This window comes from Patiria miniata, unplaced genomic scaffold (assembly GCF_015706575.1).
Source record: "Patiria miniata isolate m_02_andy unplaced genomic scaffold, ASM1570657v1 HiC_scaffold_1, whole genome shotgun sequence".
NCBI lineage: Eukaryota > Metazoa > Echinodermata > Asteroidea > Valvatida > Asterinidae > Patiria > Patiria miniata.
Window position 1 is genome coordinate 3,859,383 of NW_024037047.1, and position 17,282 is coordinate 3,876,664.

General features: G+C 39.1%; 3 protein-coding genes across 6 annotated transcripts in view; 2 read left to right on the forward strand and 1 right to left on the reverse strand.

The window, feature by feature from the left end:
- LOC119740124 (cubilin-like) overlaps positions 1-17,282 on the reverse strand; it is a 77,161-nt gene that overhangs the window by 16,571 nt on the left and 43,308 nt on the right. For all 3 annotated transcript variants that reach the window (XM_038215362.1, XM_038215512.1, XM_038215430.1), the window contains exons 14-21: positions 8,177-8,349; positions 7,501-7,699; positions 5,901-6,124; positions 4,996-5,158; positions 4,145-4,326; positions 2,765-2,927; positions 2,063-2,241; positions 952-1,117 (exon numbers count right to left, since the gene is read on the reverse strand). In XM_038215362.1, coding sequence (XP_038071290.1) covers positions 952-1,117; positions 2,063-2,241; positions 2,765-2,927; positions 4,145-4,326; positions 4,996-5,158; positions 5,901-6,124; positions 7,501-7,699; positions 8,177-8,349 — 1,449 coding nt within the window. The remainder of the gene's footprint in view (positions 1-951; positions 1,118-2,062; positions 2,242-2,764; positions 2,928-4,144; positions 4,327-4,995; positions 5,159-5,900; positions 6,125-7,500; positions 7,700-8,176; positions 8,350-17,282) is intronic.
- Positions 9,307-10,718, forward strand: LOC119740772 (transmembrane protein 79-like). Its single transcript, XM_038216226.1, has 2 exons — positions 9,307-9,768; positions 10,327-10,718. Exons 1-2 carry the CDS (start codon positions 9,568-9,570, stop codon positions 10,687-10,689), a joined length of 564 nt encoding a protein of 187 aa, XP_038072154.1. The 5' UTR covers positions 9,307-9,567; the 3' UTR covers positions 10,690-10,718.
- On the forward strand, positions 10,936-17,216 carry LOC119740636 (transmembrane protein 79-like). 2 transcript variants are annotated; one of them, XM_038216113.1, is made up of 3 exons: positions 10,936-12,076; positions 15,586-15,793; positions 16,302-17,216. In XM_038216113.1, exons 2-3 carry the CDS (start codon positions 15,596-15,598, stop codon positions 16,677-16,679), a joined length of 576 nt encoding a protein of 191 aa, XP_038072041.1. In that variant the 5' UTR covers positions 10,936-12,076; positions 15,586-15,595; the 3' UTR covers positions 16,680-17,216. The 2 variants fall into 2 exon arrangements, with proteins under 2 accessions (XP_038072041.1, XP_038071967.1); XM_038216039.1 differs by lacking the exon at positions 10,936-12,076 and adding an exon at positions 13,946-14,167.

Sequence of the window (17,282 nt, forward strand, 5' to 3'; positions counted from 1 at the left end):
AATCTGTCTAAGACTTTTCAGACTGTAGTCACCCCCCCCCCCCCTTACACCTGCAGCTAGTGACCTCTTCGTACCTATCCCGTTGACTGATGACTGACCGACTAATTGGGAGCTGGGCAATGCTATCATATAGGACTTGTAATGCCAAAGCCACCTCAATGTGTACATTAGACCAGAAGCCTGCACAGACTTCCCATGGACAGCCATTCTGAATCCAGTGAACAGAATCTTTTAACTGTTCTGGGAACAGCAACACTAGGATTACCCTGTCTTGTTTAAATACTTTTTGGCAAAAATAATAAAGGAACTGTTGTGGGCTGTACATTTTCGAATAATTTAGTATACGATTATTCAAAACCGTGTTTGACCAAATGTTTGAAACTCTCCCATCAAGTTTTATACATGCCAGCTGCAACTGCATGCCAAACCGATTAAGAGTTGCACGCAAAGCACGCCAGTTACAATTTGCGTGCGGTGCGGTGCGGCGCGGTGATCGATATTATGGGCCATTGGAGTGTTTTGCAAAAAGATGAAGCTGACAAGGGCTTTAACATATTAAATGGTTGGGAATAGTCAGATAGTGAACCGCAGTCGACAAAAAAGTTACGATCGACAAAAAAAGCACTACAACTTTAAGATTAACCCCAACTCCCTAGGGGGTGTGCAAAATCGTATTGCAATTGGAGGACTCAGGACTGTTAGGGCTATAATACCATCACAGCTGTGCTTGTATGGGGGTAGTTTTTTAATTTTATTTTTACATTTGAATTGGTAAAATCTATTCGAATATTAGGTTGATGATCGAATATTTGAATATTTGTTATATTCGAGACAGACCTACTGTCTTATACCGAACCATTCTGCCTACACACCAAACCACACCACACATCTGGTACCCCTGTTCTCCGTAAAAATCAAAGTTACACCCTAAGCACAAGACCACATCTTCACCTGGTGTTACTTCTCTGTGAATGGACTCCCAGCTGACAGTGAAATCAGGCAGAGTGGTCTGGTAATTGATATAACCAAACGCTATCTCGTTAGTGTCAGAGGTGAAGACAAGGTCATGTGACACCTCACAGATGATCTTGCTGCGCAGCGTCGCTATGTCAACAATCTGAAACAAAGTGTTGTAGATGCATCAATTTGGTTGTCAAGCCTTCACAAATTTCAGATTTCACAGATTGGCATTGCCAGACAAATAGACATACCTGCTACAAGCTACCGGTAAAATACAGCTATAAGAATAATATACATAACCAAATAGGGTACCTTATAGAGACATTCCAAGGTTTTAAATTTTATTTCCACTTCATTCACAGGCAGAAAACAAAGAGAATATAGCATTGATAATCACAGAAATACATATACAAAACACGTTAAGGACAGTGAAATATGAAGCGTACAAACAAAAACCTTTCCATAACCCCATTTGTAAAAATACTCCGGTCCTCGCTCCAAATAGCTTTGTAATTATACATGTATTATTGTTGACCCAAGAAATCCTTTTAACCCCTTACTTACTGTAGCGCATGAAACAGCCCAAGCACTCTGTGGTTTAATTGATTTTTCAGTGAATTAATACACTGTAATACAATGACATACAGGTTTAAGCTTCTTCCAACAATAACATATTTCTAGAAATGGCAGTTAAACCTAAGAGTGACACTAAAATGTCTCCTTGATCATGCTAATAACCAATATCTCCCCATGACCAATTTCTCCCCAGTGTCAAATAATTCACTAAAAAAATGTCTTCCCAGCTACAAATTGTTATAATAAAATTATTATAACATTGTGTTGTATTGTATTTTGTAATGCATTATATTTGTGTATAATCATTAGTAGTGTATGCAGGGCTCCAATGGAAACCAGTTTTGAACTGTTTGGGCACACCCTGAGTAAAGAAATGTAATAAATCAATCAATAAATAAAGCATAACTTGTTCGTTTCTTTTTTTTTTCATAGCAGGTTAACCAGCCCTGCAATGGTACTGAGCACTGTGTTAAAAACGATTCCAATTCCTTGCAATGGTCCAGGTACTAAGCTCAATTCTACTTACGGTGACCCCAGAATTCCCACAGTCCTCTACTATATGGACACCCTCTACCAGTAGACTCAATCGATTGTCGGGAGTGGTGTGTATGATCAGTTTGCAAGACCCCTGCCACACCTCATCGGGTTTAAGGAACTCTGAAGATTTCATGGATCCGGACTCACCCCGCAGAATCCAGAAACAACCTGTTGAGGAAAACAGTTTTGTCAAACTATTTATACATTTGACCTAAAAGAACAACGTATTAAATTTAATCGAGTTTCACTTTCATAAAAGGTCTTGTTTGCTCGGTCATTCATGGCAATGATGTAAAGAAATTAATACCATTGGTTGGATAGAGGACATCCTGGCCTTTTTTGTGTCGTTGCTACTTTCAAAAAAATATTCAAAACATTTTTTATCATTTTCATTAAAAAAACTGTATACTTACTTTGAGACACCCAGCATGGAAGAAACATTAAACCCCGGTTCATACTCGGCATGAAAGCGAAAGCGAACGCGATTTTGTCACGTCATGACGAGTATTCACGCTGCAAATTCGTAAAAGTTGAACACATTTCAACTCGGGTGAACTTTGCAGCGAATGTTTCATGACGTCAAATTTGATTCGCATTTCCAAGAAGTATGAACTGGGCTTTAAACATGTTAAAACTATATATTCATGAGAAATCCTTAATAAGTGCATGTCAGTACATTAATATTACTAACCTTTTGAAACATCCACCTGCGAATGCGTCATTGATATTCCTGATGAGGCAGTGTCTTCATCTGTTACCATGGTAATAGCAACCTCATTTCCTGATGTGGTCCATGCAAATAGGCCATGAGTTCCACACAGCACTGAGCTGTAACCACTCGACAAGTCATCAAACTAATGAATCGGAGAATAACACAAACTATGGTATCAAGTTTGAACAATGATGAATGGAGGATGAATGCCTTTAGCGTTTATATTATATTGTACTACTCCTCGATAAATCCATAATACCATTGAGTGCTGGGGTAGTAGAAGGAGTAACAGTTAGTGCAGTCTGAAGCAGTACAAGGACTAATGATTTAAGCCTCTAAATCTGATTTTCAGTTTAACCAGGACAAGACTAAATCCAATTTTGATCACAAGTCATCAAAAGTCCATCACAAGTGTAATACGTGTGTGTGTCATCACAAGTCCATAACAATTTCTCACAGGTCCTCACAAGTCATCAAAGTCAAAGTCATCAAAGTCATCAAAGTCAAAGTCATCAAAGTCAATCACAAGTCACCCAATCCTAATTCTTTTTTTTAAGAAGCTATCCAACAGCATTCCTTAGTCAATCACGTGCCATCCAGTTCTATAAGTTTTGCACAAGCTATTTTTATTTAAGAAATCTGCAGGCACTGCTTCCAGATAAACAGAGATGGAAGATATGAGCTGGCGCACATGTACGGTACAATGTATGACCACCTCTTCACGTGACAGGTCACATGAGGGCCTCAGTAGCGCCCGTTGACGGTGTCGCAAGCTTCTGTTACGAGCTCTTTGACCCTTTACCCTCCAGGGTACTTAAGCCCTGCCAAAACAGCAATATGCAACACTTGTCTAAAAGACAAGCCTGCCCAGTGTAGCAAAATTCATCAGGCCAAAAGTCTCAAGGCCAAACTGCCTCAGAGTCTGTGGTCACCAACTGCAGCAGGATACAATTGTGGCATTGTTCAATGGTATTAGCTCTCATTTTTCGGAACCTGCCATTTATGCACTGGTGTTGATAGCTAAATGCAAAGTGCACTAGACTTTTCCACCTGATGCACTGTGTTGCGTCTGGCAGGTTTTTTTTTTTTTACTTTTATGGTGGCGTAAGTAAACAGAGTAGTAGGCACTCAGGAAAAGTGATGGTAGGGATTAACATTCCTTTTGAAACAGGACAGATCATAGGTTGGAGGGAAACAAGCACCAGGCAAGGAATTCCAAAGAGAATTGAAATGCATTCCATTGTTTAACTTGTTCATCCCCTATTACTTGTGACTGGACTTTTGAATTGACTTGTGATGTACATGTACTTATGATCCATCACAATTACCTTAAGTTTAATTACAGAACAAATGTCATACCTTGACGTAATCTTTACTGCAGTCGACAGATTCTTCCAACTCAAAAGAATCAACCACCAAGGAAATGATGTAATCCGGGGGAGAATGGACCATCCAGCTCTGCTCGTGGGGAGATGGGTAACCCTCTGGAAAGTTTGTTGATTGAAAACTACCGCTTTCCTCTGAGGTGTGTTCAGAAGGCTCTAGAGAACAAAAGAAATAGGTCCGTCCGTCGCGTTCAATTTATTCTCAATATGACGACATATGTAGTGTGAAAACCTCCAACCTCAATTTTCTTGAGCTGTACGGACCTTTGGTTTGCGTATACATTTGTAGTACTCATGGTGCTTGTAACAGAATTTGACCGCACAAGCTATACTGCAGAATCGCCTTAACGAAAGTCTGATCTAACTGGTTCATTATCTACTTGGCACACTGTTTGATTGACATCCATTGACCAACATGGGTTCGTCACAGCTATTGTTTTATGTATTCCATTTATTTTTTAGATTTCTTTATGCAGGGTATGCCCAAACAGTTAGGCCTAAAAACTGGTTTTCACTGATGCCGTGCATACATTACAGATGACCACATTATACGTACAATTACAAATTCTTTACAATACAATCAAATAAAAGCATATGGAATTAATGCATAACTTATTATAAACAACTTTTAACTACTGGTATTAGAACTATTCACACATTAAGGTGAAGTAAACACAAAGAATGTGTATACACATTTGTGTAATAAAAAAACCCTTTTGGCAGAAAACACAGGGAAATATCAACCCAATGAATAAAAAAAGTCTCATTTTAATATACAAAATTTGTCAACAGAGAATGAATTCAATAAAAAATAAATAAAATTACCTCTGCCCCTGGTCACTGTTTCGTACTTGGCTCTGAATCCATGATAAACGATGACAGGGTTGGTGAAGAAGGTTACAAGGACGGCGTTTGTGTCAGAGAGCCAGGAGAAGTAGGAATAGTGACCACAGAAGATACTCTTGCGTCCGTTGGTTATGTCTTCAACCTTTAATAGCAAAACAGAACCTTATTCCTATTATTGTGTGCTTAGATACTGTAATTTCATTTGTCTAGGACGGCCACGCGTCTGGACAATAAAAATGCATCACAAGCCGAGGGTGATATCCATGGGCGTCGCGAGGGGGGGGGCAAGCCCCCTGGAAAAGCAAAAAAAGAAAAAAAAAAAAAAAAAAAAAAGGAAGGAAAAAAAAAGAAAAAAAAGACAAGAAAAAAAGGCGCAAAGACAAAGTGGTGTAAATTTAATGAGTTGGGGGGGGGGGGGGCAAAATGTCCCTGCCCCCCTCTAAAACTGATAAATCGAGAATGAGTTGAGAAATACAAGCATTTTTTGGCAAAAAAAAATTTTGCCCCCTCTAGAAAAAATCCTGGCGACGCCCATGGTGATATCGCAATGCGTTCATTGGGTGCGTTGAACTCTTGTTCGTTTTTTGCTACAGATTGCGCATGCACATCTATATCCAAGATGAAAATACAGGAAAGCTGGAGGGAATTAATCGAACACGCTGATTGTTTACTTCCATCTTATGCTCACATTATTATAGTATACAATAAACTCAAACTCCAGGCATCCAATTAAACACAAAAAAACGAGCAAACTCCAAAGCACACAAGACTTTATAAAGTGTTTTCAATCTGTAATGGCATTTCTGAGCAGTAGAAAACGAGGAAATCAGTGGATCCGAGGTAAAGTTGCATGCCTGAAAGTCGTACCGGTACTTGAACCTTACCAAAACAAATTCAGGATGGCAGTTCACTGGTGTATTTTCATCGGGTTTTGGCGGCTGCTCGCCAATCAAAAAATCCTGGAAGTGGATGAGGATTTGCTTGTCCGAGGGAACCTCAATCATCACTGAGCAGTTGCCGTCCATCCATAAGGCTCGCGAGTGATCCAGGGAGGAAAACTCACCCTGCTCCTTGCGGAAGATGCGGTGGTACTCAGCAACATGCTCAACTGAAATTTGGATAATAGGCTTGAGTGAAGTAAGGTGGGAATGTGAACAAAAGGCAGCTGGTAACACAAGGTTTACCTCAAGGGTTTACAAGGCTTTAGAGTATTTTACGGGCTATCTCGGTTTTCAACCTCAAGTAACCCCACTTGTTTAATTCGGGCGATTCACAATGCAGTATGCCACCAAGAGTTTGCCATGGAGAGTTCATTTTTCCCAGTGCATTGTGGGAGATGGTTGACAAATTCACAGCGCAGGCTATTTGAAATTGTTAGTTTGTCCGGTCAGTAGTTTCGTTAGCGTATGATTCCAGTATCTGTTTGCCCTTTTCTTTACTTTTATCAATATGTTTGTTTTTTTATGTAAGGCGACAAAACACTATGCCCTGTAACAAATCAGCTGAAGTTGTCTTCTGACACTCTTTCAAATAGGCCATGTTTTGTCGACCGTAATTTTGACAAATGAAGTCTCCGTGACAAATTCTTGGTGGCGCACTGCATTGTGAATCTCCCAAATTTTGCATTCGTCCCTAAAACAGTTATATACACTTGTCACATTTTGACAAGTTGGCCCCCGGTCTTCCACAAATGGTCGCCAATATACGAACATGTACATTTTACAGTGCACATTGTATCAAGCTTTGAAATGCTTTTTGCTCACATCCACATATTATATTTTCAAAAGGACAAGTTTCTGCTGTGATGATAATTTCCAAAACGTTGCAAAATGTGAACAGCGGCCTTCAAAAGTGAATAACACTGTGAACAAAGAACCTATTCATTTGAGGCTTAAGTTTTCTGTTTTCTCCATCCAAAGTTAAGTTGATTTATGCTGGCAAAATTTCACTTGAGTCAAAATACATTTTTTGAGAATTTCAAGAGCTTTTATTAATCCTTACCACCCCAACTCCATCAAAACCTATTCCCCCATTGTGGTAGATTTTGGGGGACTTGGTCCAGAAGTCTGGCGTGACTAAATATTGATGGAGTATGATGGACTTGGGCCTAATGGCCTGAAGCAGTGCTAGGGGTATCCGATTGATTTTGCCTAGCTTCCTGTACTGCCATTGTGATAAAAGCCATGAGTAGGAAGTCCATGAATGTTAACCAGTGCGTCAAAGGATGTTATATCATGTACATGTACAGTTTTGTATTGGAACAGTGATTGATGGATTTTGATGGACTTGGTCCAGTTCCTAGTAAACGACGCTAGGGAGTTAGGGTTAAAACAATGACCCTTGTAGGATTAGTGAACAGGGAGCTGCCATTTTGAAGAAAAAAAAGAGTTTGTTCATAACATTTTTCTTCCATTTGGGATAATTAGAACATTGGCGGGGCCAAATTCAAGTTCATGAATGCGAGTAAAAAGCTAAACTGCTCACCTGCTTGCAGTGGTCTGTCCATCACATAATGCCTCACAATGACTGGCTCATTATCCCCAGACAGCTGTCGTCTGGCATTCCCTGCCATGCTATTGGTCCATTTGAATCGCAGTCGTATCTCATTGGCTGTTGAAATGATCGAAAACGGCTCCTGGGCTTGACAGTACGTCAGCGTCCTACTCGGCTCAACATCAATCACCTGGATGCACATGAAATGTACATTTACAAATGTTTGAAACATGCAGAATTCCAATAAACCTTTTAACGATATTCGCAATGCATTATCGATGTAACTGACAGACAAACTAGGGAATGTTTCAAAGCTTAAATGACTGGGTTTTATTCTCAACGTTGTAGTTTTCAGATTCTGTGTATTCAATTCAGGAAAAGTACTGACATAACAATTAAAATTGAACTGGTTCATAAATATGCCGCCATAAGTTTGCTGCAGAATAATCGCAAGAAGAAAAAGAAAAAAGAAGAAAAGAAAAACAAAAAACGAAGAGAAAACCCCAAAAAGTTCAGTTTAACTGAGTACCAAAAGTGTCATGCAAACGAATGGAGTACTCGCGCGTGTTAGTTCGCAGCCTGAATCACGTGCTAATGTATTTTACACACATTTTGTGCATGTCATGTATTCACTTCGGTATTCTATAGGAGGCAGATCTATACGTACCTCAACACTAAGGTCTCGGCAGTTGTTCCCTGGTATGTCCAGCTTGTCGAAGGTCAGAATGACTCGATTGAGTGGATGGGAGTGAAGGGTCAGCTCACAGTCTGTCGAAGCTGACGAAAAGTCAGTCGGCCAGCGAACGACTCCAGTGTCTTCTAGTATCATCCCACTACAGGCTGTGAAATGAAGAACCAGAAATCAGTCTTTTACTTTGGTGAGGGAAGAATCCAAATTTAAAAAAAGCAGTAACTCAAGGTTGAACCTCGAGGTACCCCATGAAACCTCATCAAACTTCATTAAATTGTGATGTAAACTCTATGTTTATCTCATATTTAATTCTGCACTTTTATAACATTTCTGCATCTGTAATTAAAACAATCCCTTGTATCTGGCAGTTGCACTGTACATGTGTGTATTCAAAGTTTAAACTTCTCTTCCCCACCCAAACTCCCCCCCCCCCAAAAAAAAAACCCCAGAATGTTGCAGCCCATGCAGCTCCTACTTAAAAAGGTTTTTATTAATCTTATCTTTACAAAATTTCCTGATGTGTACACATTTAGTTAAATTATTCTACAATTTGTTTCTAAAACTGAAAGAGAACAAAATCAAGACCTCAAAATATGGCACACTAGTTTTGGACACACCAGAAAATTACAACCTTCAGATTTTTCTTGACTGATGTCCTTTAGGATCCACCCCACAACAAATGCCCAAAAAAATTTAATGCAATTTTGATATTTACTGGAAGCTAGAATCAACTGGGAAGTAACAAAAGGATGAAATTTTAAACTCTACAAGATTTTACAGTGTTTTATAAATTTAATGGCATAAGTGTGAAGTGAAAAAAAAGTACACGTAAATCAGCACATCCGAAGAAAAGTTGGACCTTTATTATTCTCGTTGGTGCATTGGATTTTCATGCAGATGAAAAGAAAAGAAATTTCAAAAAGGCAGAGAGGCCCTTTCTTTTGTTAAAGTCTCAGAGCTGCATGTAAAGGTCACACTTCTTTTCAGTTCAAGCATTGACCAAGGTGTATTATACTGCTCTCACACAATGCAAACTGAACAATTCCAGAACTGAAAAGCTTGCAGGTTTCTACTACTTGTGCACTGCACTGTACTATCAACAGCAACATTGTACAATCTCAGAGCTGCATGTAAAAGTCACACTTCTTTTCAGTTCAAGCATTGACCATGGTGTATTATACTGCTCTCATACAATGCAAACTGAATAATTCCAGAACTGAAAAGCTTGCAGGTTTTTACTACTAGTGCACTGCATTGTACTATCAACATTGTACAATCTCCTGTATAAAAACCTGTCTCTGGCTCTTTATTTTCTATACTTTCAACGATATCAGGAATAATCTCTTCAGTATCACGACTGCTCCATCATGACGGATACCAAAGCCAATCTGCAAGCAAAAGTTCAACGTCGTATCGTAGTAACCCTCATATTTGGCACATCAATTGCCTACATAGCATGGGTTTACTACCCCTTTGATGCACCCAAGGATCCAACCCTTGTCAATCGCCTGGTCTTCACTCTGCGGTGGCTGGTGCTCTCAATGCTACCAATTATTTTTGGAGTTAAAGTAAGTGTTCTACAATTTACAAATGTACAATGTACTCTATCTTTAAGTTTGGAATTGACAGGCAAATAAGGAATTTGAAATTTTCCGTAGAAGAAGCCATAAAAAAAGACTTGGCAAGCATAGTAAAGCTGAACCCAGAGTGCAGACATTTAAAAATGATTCAGAATGGGTAATATTCTGTTCATGCCTTTGGTCTACAGTCACTCTACACAATGGGCTGGATTTAGCCCATTCATTGCCATATTACAGGGTACTCCTGTGCAATAGCACTGCCCGGCTCACAAGTGACCGTGGTGACTGTTAGCCCAGTCATTCGGCGAGTTAGTCAGAACTGATTGCCTTAATTTTAGAATTCAAACAATGTTGAGAGCAAATTATGTGGCTCACCATTCACAATTTAAGATTTGAACCTTAATTATCTTTCCGCTTCAAAACGTGCAATTGCAGGCCTGTTGTATAATATACCATTTTCTAAGTGAAGTATTAGGCCTATACCATTTTCTAAGTGAAACCAGTTTTATCTGAATATATTTTGTACTTGGTTTTGTATTAACACAGCTCGTGGCAGATGTACGCTTCCACAACATGGATACCGCTGGCGTCATGACAACCACACAATACGCTGAGCAGCTAGTGCGCCTCAAACAACGGGCTCTCCAGAACACTCTTGAACAAACAGCGCTGCACGTACCCATAATGCTCATCTTCAGCACCTATGTGGATTCGAACCACCTCAAGCTGGTACCTATAGTCATCTGCATGTTTAACCTTGGCAGGATAATATTCTTCATCGGGTACCTGGCTACTGGTGACCAATTCAACCGCGCGTTCGGATTCGTACTGACTTTCTTTTCAAATGTCATACCTGTGGTGTACTGTTTGTATCGCTTGTTTGTCAGTGGGGCAAGCTATGGAATATAGGGCATAAACAAACTGTATGCATTTGAAGAGAACAATATACAGTAGGCTACTTGATTGTATTAACTCTTTCGCTACTGCGAGCCGCTGACAGCCGCACACAACAACTGTACATGTCGTACGGCAAGCTGCTGGCTGCGGCTCGGTGACATCGCTGTGATGAATAAACAGGGTATCCCCATGACGTGGGCCTTATCTACATAATTTATATCGCACAACCTCTGACCCTAGTTTGAGCCGCTGCCAGCGGCTCTCCGTCTCGCCGGGGTCTGCTGCACGTTATTAGTGAGCAGTTTGTTTACAGAGAGACATTGCAAGATGGCGGCGTCCACATCGACACACGGCAGAATTTCCAGCGGTTTATTACGTCCAAACGGGGAAAAATTGGTAAATTAAATTCCGTAGCGAAAGAGTTAAAACTCAACAAAATAATCTAGTGTTATTGTATATGTGTCCATTACGTATAAATCTTTTGCAGATTTCTAAGCTAAGCTGTATTTGTTAAGACACTTTTCGTATGGTAACAGTATGTAAATTGCAGTACGTGTCAATCTTTCTTTAGTTAAAAAAAAAAGGAAGTGGGAATGTTATAGTTTTTAACTATGATGACATTTTGTTAGCTTAATTACATGTAACTCACCCAACAAGACATAAAAGGCAAAGGTTTGATTAAAAAAATAAAAACACAAAATATTTGTGGGAAAAGTTTTCAATAAATAATGCTACAAAGTACACATGTATACATGTAAATGCATATCTGAAAATGCTTTCATAAAAAAAGTTTGGCTTTTCATAAGCATACAAGTTTATTGTGCAGCAAATTCATTTTAGAAATCTTAGAATTATTTTTTTTTCATAAATTGAATCCATTTGTTTTACAAAATTTGTAAATAGAGGTATAAATAGCCTATATGCCACATGTATAAAATCAAAACAAACAAAAACGAAACCATAAGATTAGTGCCAAAACTATTTGTTTTTGTAACCTTACTCTACATAACAGAAAAAAAGCAATTGTTAACATACATAAAGTTAATTAAATCACTGGATCAGGCTTCAAATAAAGTTTGTTTTGTGACTGAAGTTTTCTGCATGGTGCATCTTTTAATGAAGTTTCTTTAGGGAGTGTGGGCTGTGGGGTGGGGTTCAAGGTTCAAGTAGTGACTGGCGCGGCATTGTGCTATTTCTACAAGTGATGTTTACCTGAACTTTTCAGCGTGCTTTGATAATATTGTCACCTTAACCACACAATGAATAAGCATACTGGGTATCAACAACATATTGTTTTACTGGTCTGCTATGCCTCAAATTGTTCAGTGTTTCAGAGTCATCACAGTAAAGAGTAGATCTAGAAAAATCCTGACAACTGCATACATTCAGAATAATTAAGGTAAGTAAGATTTGAGGCTTTGCATTGTGGAGATACTAATGAATGAAAGGTTTGTGGAAACACCATGTGCGAATAATTTCTCAACTAAGTGAATGCTTCTGAAAAGCTAGCTTGCGGCAAGCTTGCCAGCTACATGTACAGTAGCTTGCGGCAAGCTTGCCAGCTAGCTTGCGGTAAGCTTGCCAGCTAGCTTGCGGTAAGCTTGTCAGCTAGCTTGCGGCAAGCTTGTCAGCTAGCTTGCGGCAAGCTTGTCAGCTAGCTTGTGGTAAGCTTGCCACCTAGCTTGCGGCAAGCTTGCCAGCTAGCTTGCGGCAAGCTTGCCTGCTAGCTCACACAGGATTTTAGCTTGCAGGCAAGCATACATGTACAGGCAAGCTTGCAGGTAATCTGGCAGGCTGCAAAATTCTAAACTGACATTTACTGTTCCTTTTTTTTTGACCAGGTACATGCATGAAATGTCAGGGCACGAAGTCATTTCCACAAATTAAAACTCAAATTTATTAGATTAAAAAAAAAAACTTTCAGTCAGAATCAATAAGGTACATGTACCTTGCAGGAACTTGATGTATTTAAAACTATTTTGAACGGCAAAAAAATCAAAATGGTTTATACTTTCCAAGACAACTTTGAAATTAATCTGTTTCTTTCTAGAAGATGTCTTGTCAGAAGATTCCAGGCAAATTGTTATTGACTTTAATTGATACTATTGTTAGAGCTTAATTTGGCAGGAATCTTGTGTGCACTGTTGAGCTTGTCTTACATACGCAGTGTGGACTTCCGAACAAAACACGTCCACATAATGTAGGTAGCACCGACGTTGTGTGGACTTGCCCACGTCCACACAGTGTTTCCCCATTTCTGGAAAACAGGTTTAGAGGCATTTTTGGGTTAGGTTTATCTGTAGCAGAATGAAGAGAAACACTATAGGGAATCATAGAAAAAAAATTGGGTTGTAAGAGTTTTCACAGTTTGAGAAAAATGAGTTTTTCCACTGGTGTTCCTTAACTACACGACAAGAAAGTCCACACTACGTATGTGAAACAAGTCTGTGTGACTTTGTATTAATTGATTATGAAGTCTGGTGACAAATTGCACATTGATCATTTTGTAAACAACAAATTTCGACCAACAAAAATTGAAATCAAACAATCTTGAATCAGCAAGTGATCCTTAATTGGGAAACAAATTGTCCCAAAACAAAAAGTTACTCTATGATTGCCGTTTGTTTTTGGTAATATCACAACAGGCTGGCATCAACAACTTTCCATTGTCACTATGCATCCAAAAATAATGAAATCCAAACCCATCCTAATCTAAGCCTATAACCATATGTTTTTCAATTTGTAAATCAATTAAAACAAACTAATTCAAAGCGATTACACAGGGTAATTTCTGTTTTTGAACTTAAAAGCAGAAAAATCAGTACAGGTTGGGGTTGTATTCTGTCACATCACTTACTGCCCCAACTTTTTACTTTATCGTGTTTAAGAAAATATTGAAAATATTACTGATTGAGAGAATTCAGCTGCAGTAATCTGTACTTCATGTATATACATGTATAATGCAATTTGCACTTTGCCAGACTGCAAAGTGCAATTGATAAAATGTCATATTGTCTGGAAAAACATTAAGTTAACTTACCGCTGTGACAAATTATACCAGCAGAATTTGATCTACATACATAGCATGATTAGGTACATGGTTATACAACATGTACAGTACATGCACATGTACACCTACATGACCTAGGTTTGTCTACATTATGTCCATATTTTTCCCAATTTCTTCAACATGTAGGTTGAATTTACAGCAAGACATGTACTTTCATGCATTATTAGTATTGAATCATAGTTTTAAACTACATGTACCAACACTGACCAATGTCTGTTCTCTTGCAAGCACATCCCTGCTGCTTCCATAGTGTCCAACCGACTAAATTCCAAACTTGCTGTGTACAGTTTTCTGACTGTTCACAATAGCTGTTTTGGAATGTGAGGTCACTTGTTCACAGTGACTTGTGGCCCATGCATGCACTGTGTATACATGTATACACAGACCTGGTACTAGCCTACAGTTGGTTGTCTACTCCTGGTAATGTACATGTATTTAGAAGATGGAATTTGCGTCCGGGTGATGTATATTTAATATAAGGTTTTGCCCTTCACCAGCATATAAACACTGTATACTCACTCTGGAGGTAACACACTGAGTATTCAGTGTTTATTTGTCGGTGCAGGGCTAAACCTAATGATATTGAATTTACATGTAATATCCTGACCTGCCATAGAGAACAAATGGACTGAACAGATCATGGGAGTTTATACACTTCTTTTGTGTGTGTGTGTGTTGGGGGGGGGGGCAGGCTATGAAATTTTCTTTTCACACAATTTTCTTTTGTTCATGAGCAGATCTGGGTATTAAAGGTTAATAAGAGGCAGTTAAAATTACAACTAAGATATGATTTTGTTTGAATTGGAAACTTTGTGAGCCAGCACATCAAAGTACACGAAGTTTTTGTGCATTGTAGGCACTTGCAGTAAGCATAAGCAGTCCATCCACTTGTTGTTATACACGCTTTAAAGCCACGTCTACATGATACTTTAATGGAATGTGCTTGATGCATTGTATGTAAAATCACGATTTTACATGCAACCATGCAGCTAGGAAAGTAAGCCAGCATGTGGCAAGCTTGCAGGCTTATCACGCAAGCTTGCAGGCTATCAAGCAAGCTTACCGCAAGCTTGCAGGCTATCACGCAAACTTGCAGGCTCTCACACTTGGGGCACGCAAGCTTGCAAGCAATCATGTAAGCTTGCCGGCTATCACACAAGCTTGCAACAAACTTGTATTTTGCTTGCAGAATTATAGTTGTGAACTTATTTTAGCTTGTCGCGAGCTGGATAAGATTGCAGCAAGCTTGCAGCCTGCAGCAAGCCTGCAGCAAGCCTGCAGCAAGCTCCCTGCAACCTTGCAGCAAGCTTGCAGCATTTTCTGTAAGGGCTCTGATTGTCTTCAGGAGAGTGCCTATACATGTAGGCACTACTCTAAGAAAGTAAACATGCAAGGAGCAAAAGCGAAACCAATGAAGTGAAGTTGCATCCTGTGTGGAAGCCAAGTAGCTGGGAGCCTAGCGCAAGTGTGCCCAGGCACAGGTAGTCGTGTACATACTGTACATATAGGCGTGTACATATACAAGGTGAAATGTGATTTCAAGAATTGTCATCACAGTTGTCTTCAACCACCAACAGGGATCAAAACCTCAGTTTAAAAATTAAAAATATTCCATAAAGTCCTTTTGAAGGGCCGTCTTTCCCCCAAAAAGTGGATTAACTAAATAATATTGTTTGCCTAACTAAGGTTGTTAATAAAGATACTGTGTACATGTACCATGTTGTTGACTGTTGTGGAGACAAGTAAATCTTCTGATGGGGTTTTTAGATTATGGGTTGACAATGTCACCTCAATATTTCATTCTTTTGCTATTTCCTGTTTTTATAACTCCCTCATAGAGCTATCACAATGGCAAACCAGACAACAGCACATCTCCAATTTAGAAAGCGCGTCTGTGTCTCAGCGGCCTTTGGCGTCTCGCTGACCTACATTGCCTGGGTGTACGCCCCCTTTGCGGTCCCATCTGACCCTAACTTGACAGATCGACTCGTCTTCACACTGCGATGGCTGGCACTGTCCATCCTTCCAATTTTTGTTGGAATCCAAGTGAGTTGATAACTTACATGTAGCTCCTCAAATGCATTCAACCTAAACTTTACACCCAGATTCCATAAATGAGATGTCTACTTCAATACCGGTTAACAGCAACCCAAGTGTTGCATAACAGTTCCCATTTTCCAACAGCTGAAATAAATCAGAATAAATCACTTTTGGGAGGATTTTGAAAGATTTAGGATGGTTATTCCAAATGTGAAATGTGTGTTAAATCCACTACCAAAATCTTTTTGAGTACCTAGTGCACCCGTACTGCAGAAGTGTACCCGTTGATACCGAGTATACCCAAGTTCATCAATTGGACTCACCAAAATCCAATACCGCACATGCCTACATGTAGTATCAATCCCATATGACTATATTTTACCTTCGTCAATCCTCCCAAATCCTCTTACTTATTCTCTGGATTTTGTTTAGGAATCGTGTAGGGTTATGCTAGGTTTCAGTAGGATTTCCGAAAACTTAAGATGATCGGTTTTGTTATTTCTTCTTTCAACAGCTTGTTGGTACAATTCGATTCGCAAATATGGACACGGCAGGGGTTGTTACAACCACAGCATACGCCGAGGGGCTTGTCCGTCTGAGGCAACGCGCTCTCCAGAACACGCTGGAACAAACAGCGATGCACGTACCCTTAATGCTCATCCTTGGTACCTATCTGGATTCTAACCACCTCAAGCTGGTACCTATCATCATCTGCTTGTTTGTTCTTGGCCGGATCATGTACTTCATCGGGTACCTGTTTACTGGGAACCACATCAATCGCGGATTTGGTTTTGTTCTGAATATGTTTCCAAATATAATGGTACTCGTGTACTGTTTGTATTGCTTGGCTGTAGGTGGGGCTAATTATGGGTTATCTAGTACTGTGGCCTGAAACGTTGTTCTAGATTATGTGTCTCTAGCAATGATGATGATATGTCAATTATAAAGAAATTCAGGTGTTTGACATGTTTGATGTTCTTTAGTGCAAAACGCTATGTAGCATGCATCCCATCACATTTTACAACTAAATGTACAAAATAATGTATAATTTTGTTACAAGTTACATGTACTGTTTGCTTGAAGAAAAGTAGCTGTAAATTTCCAAATGTATACTTGTACATGTATGTACAATTTTGCAGCTTAAAGTTAGAATTGTGTGGTACGTAATGGACATCATATGATTGCAATCATAAAGAAAATATCAATTGGTAAATCTCAAATAAAGTAGACTGCCTATTATTTTTGTTTTCCTTCATTAATTGAATCCGCTTGTTTTACAATGTACAAAATTTGTAAACAGGTAATAGCCTAGATATATGCCACATGTACTTGTATAAAATAAAAAAAAAAAAAAAAGAAAATACAAGATTAGTGCCAAAACTGTTTGTTTTTGTAACCTTACTCCACATTTAACACAAAAAAACCCTATTGTTAACATACATGTAGTTAATTAAATCACTGGATCAGGCTTCAAATAAAGTTTGTTTTGTGACTG